Consider the following 2,999-nt stretch of genomic DNA (forward strand, 5'->3'; position numbering starts at 1 on the left):
CTGTGAATCTTTTAGATTAGATTTGGATATAAACAAAGATCTTGGTAATGTTATTTGAGAGTATTGCAAATTTACATCATTATGGGAGACTATAACATTGGATATCTGTGGGATCATATTTGGAGGAAAATGGACACTTGGTAAGTCAGCCATAGAAGACATGAAGCTTAAGCACATAGCCTTGCAAGAAAGGTCACCTTGAGGAGAGAAAATAAGGAAGAACAGCAGTTGAACAACTAAGAATTGAGGAAGCAAGCCAAGAGAAGCCGGATGAGTAGGTGGAACACCAGGAACTAGAAGGACCAATCATTAAAGAGCTGATTCGCGTGCTTGCCACGTGCAAAAGGACTTTAGCCAATAGGAATATGCGTGATCGCGTGTAGGGAAAGGAAAATTGTATAAAAGGGACAGCATCGCACAATAAAGGGGCTTCTGCTTGATTCACATTGGATCATGTGGAGTCCAGTTTTTTCTCCTCAGATGGTGACCCCGACGTGATACTGATTTAGCGGTAAATTGACGGCAAGTTTGGGGAACAGCCCAGAAGGAGATACACCGGCTGGAGAACGGCTCAGCGGGACTGAGACCGGGGCGGGACGGAGAACAACCCGGAGGCTAAGGAACGTATGTTGCAATGGAACACCCAGTGAGGTGAGCAGCCGGGGGAACGGAGATGGGCCAAAATATCTCTAAAGAAGAAAGTGCGATAGTAAGGCTTCTCCTACATATCCTCTCAAAGAGAGGGGTAAAATACGATGAGCATTCGCTCCGGAGACTATTGATATGGTGTCGAGAACATGGTTTCCCCCTTGAACCACAGAGCGCCTTTAAGGTGGACACATGGGAAGCGATTGGGAAGGTTTTATGGGAGGCAGTGAGTAATGGGGAAAAGGACACTAAAGGACTAGCTACTGCATGGAGAGTTGTTCTTACGGCTCTACAAAATATGAAAGCAGAACATTCAGCAGCGGTAGGGGCATTTGCAGCTCTGGGCCCTTCAACACTGGAGGCGTTCCCAGCGGGTATCCGAGTCTTTGGGCAGTTGCCTGCTCCATCCCTTTCTGCTCCGTCGGCACCTTCGGCGGAGGAGGAGGAGGAGGAAATGGAGGCAGAAAAGGCAACCGAGCCAGGAAAGGCTGAGGAGGCAGAGAAAGTAGAAATGGAGGTTGACGAGCCTTGGCCCGAACCTCGGCCCGAACCTCCGCCCTCGCCTAAGCCACCAAGACAGTCATCATACGTGTACCCTCCTTTGCCACCATCAACGCCTCCTTCTCCCGCCGCTCCTGTAGAACTATCGGAGAGACACCGTGACCCAGGGTGGGCGGAAAAACTTTTAAAGAAATTGGAGGAACTGGAAAGGGAGAAAATCTTGCTGGAAAGGCAACGACAAGAAGAAGTCGATGCTTTAAACCGCTTACAAAACAACATTGAGGGGCGGAGGCTGGATGGGGGGGGCGCGGGCGGTGAACATGTAAATTATGACGGGGACCCGTGGTTACGATGGAGGGGAGTTATTCAGAATGCATTAGTGGAAGGCGAGATTCTTCCGACGGCCTTCCCAGTGATTTTAGGGGGTCCGAAAAAAACAAATCAATGGGTCAGCTTTCAATGGGAGATCATTAAAGAAGCCCGCAAGACGGTACAACAAAATGGTTTACATTCACCGTATGCACAAGCGTTTATCAATAACATTTTTATGTCTACGCTTTTAACCCCATTTGATTGCAGACAACTTATGACCATGACATTAACGCCTATGCAAGAAATATTGTGGCGATCCTGATGGCATGACGCGGCACAACTTGCCGCATTAAAAAATTTAGAACAGGGGGAAGGTGACCCCTTGCATTTGGGGACTTATGATAAACTCGTTGGGGAGGGTGATTTTGCTGACACACAGCTTCAGGCTCGCCTGAATGTGGAAATCTTGCAGCAGTCGGCAACTTTGGCGAGGGAGGCACTTAGGACCCTCCCTGAAGATGGAAAAGTAATGCCCTCATACACCAAAGTAAAACAAGAACCGAACGAGTCTTATATGCAGTTTTTTGAAAGATTGCGTCTCACATTAGAAAAGGCATTACTAACTGATGTTGCTCGGGAGGCTTTATTAATGACATTAGCGGTAGACAATGCTAATCCCACTTGTAAGTGTATTTTGCAGGGACTGACGAAAAATTCTAGCATTGTGAAGATGATGGATGCTTGTGCTCGAGTCGGAACGGCTGAAGAAACTGCAGGATACATGGCGTCTGCTTTTGCAGCCGCCGTCAAACTGTTAACACGCCAAGGGAAAGGTGATCGAGGTCCGAAGTGTTATAATTGTGGGAAGCCAGGACATATCAAAGCTCAGTGTCGCTTGGCAAAGCAAAAGGGAGGACGTAACTCGGGAAACGGGGGGAGTGGAGGTAGCTTTGCAGGGACTTGTAATCGTTGTCAGAAATATGGCCACCGTGCAAACGAATGCCGATCTAAGTTTAACAAGGATGGAATTCCTCTGGGAAACGGGGATGCGAGCGCGAAGAGACCCAGCGCGATGACACAAAACGGGTCTTCAGTCCATGCTGCCTGGATGGCGTCACCACCGCCACAACAGGAAGTGCCGGAGTGGACGTGGCCACAACAGTATAAACAACATTAGTGGACTCGCAAATAGAGTGTATTCCCACCAACTTGAAAGGCCTGCTGGGCCATATCTTGAGCGCCCTGCTTCTTGGGCAGTCATCTACAACTCAGAGGGGTCTTTTCGTGCTACCCGGTGTAATTGATGCTGATTTTACAGGTATCATATCCATAATGGTGTGGACACCTTTACTTCCAATCCACATACCTGAAGGAGCCAAGATTGGGCAACTTATTCCTTTTAAATCAGCCGTGCCTACAACTGAAAATCGAATAAGAGGAAATGGGGCATTTGGATCAACAGGCCAAGCTGAAATTTATCTGGCAATGGATATCAGTAAGGCGAAGCCAACGGAACGGGTAACACTAAAAGAACCAGG

General features: G+C 48.1%; 1 protein-coding gene across 1 annotated transcript; it reads left to right on the forward strand.

Annotated features, from left to right (window-relative positions):
• Positions 1 to 673: 673 nt before the first annotated feature.
• LOC137675662 (endogenous retrovirus group K member 7 Gag polyprotein-like) lies at positions 674 to 2,638 on the forward strand. Its single transcript, XM_068421839.1, has 2 exons — positions 674 to 1,639; positions 1,901 to 2,638. Exons 1-2 carry the CDS (start codon positions 674 to 676, stop codon positions 2,636 to 2,638), a joined length of 1,704 nt encoding a protein of 567 aa, XP_068277940.1.
• Positions 2,639 to 2,999: the final 361 nt, after the last annotated feature.

This window comes from Nyctibius grandis, chromosome W, assembly GCF_013368605.1.
Source record: "Nyctibius grandis isolate bNycGra1 chromosome W, bNycGra1.pri, whole genome shotgun sequence".
Lineage (NCBI taxonomy): Eukaryota > Metazoa > Chordata > Aves > Nyctibiiformes > Nyctibiidae > Nyctibius > Nyctibius grandis.

Bases quoted from the DNA above. Each gene is read 5' to 3' on its own strand.
- LOC137675662 (XM_068421839.1), top strand. From the start codon at position 674: ATGGGCCAAAATATCTCTAAAGAAGAAAGTGCGATAGTAAGGCTTCTC. The intron at 1,640-1,900 runs GTACAACAAAAT...GCTGACACACAG, and splicing joins TTAAAGAAGCCCGCAAGACG to CTTCAGGCTCGCCTGAATGT.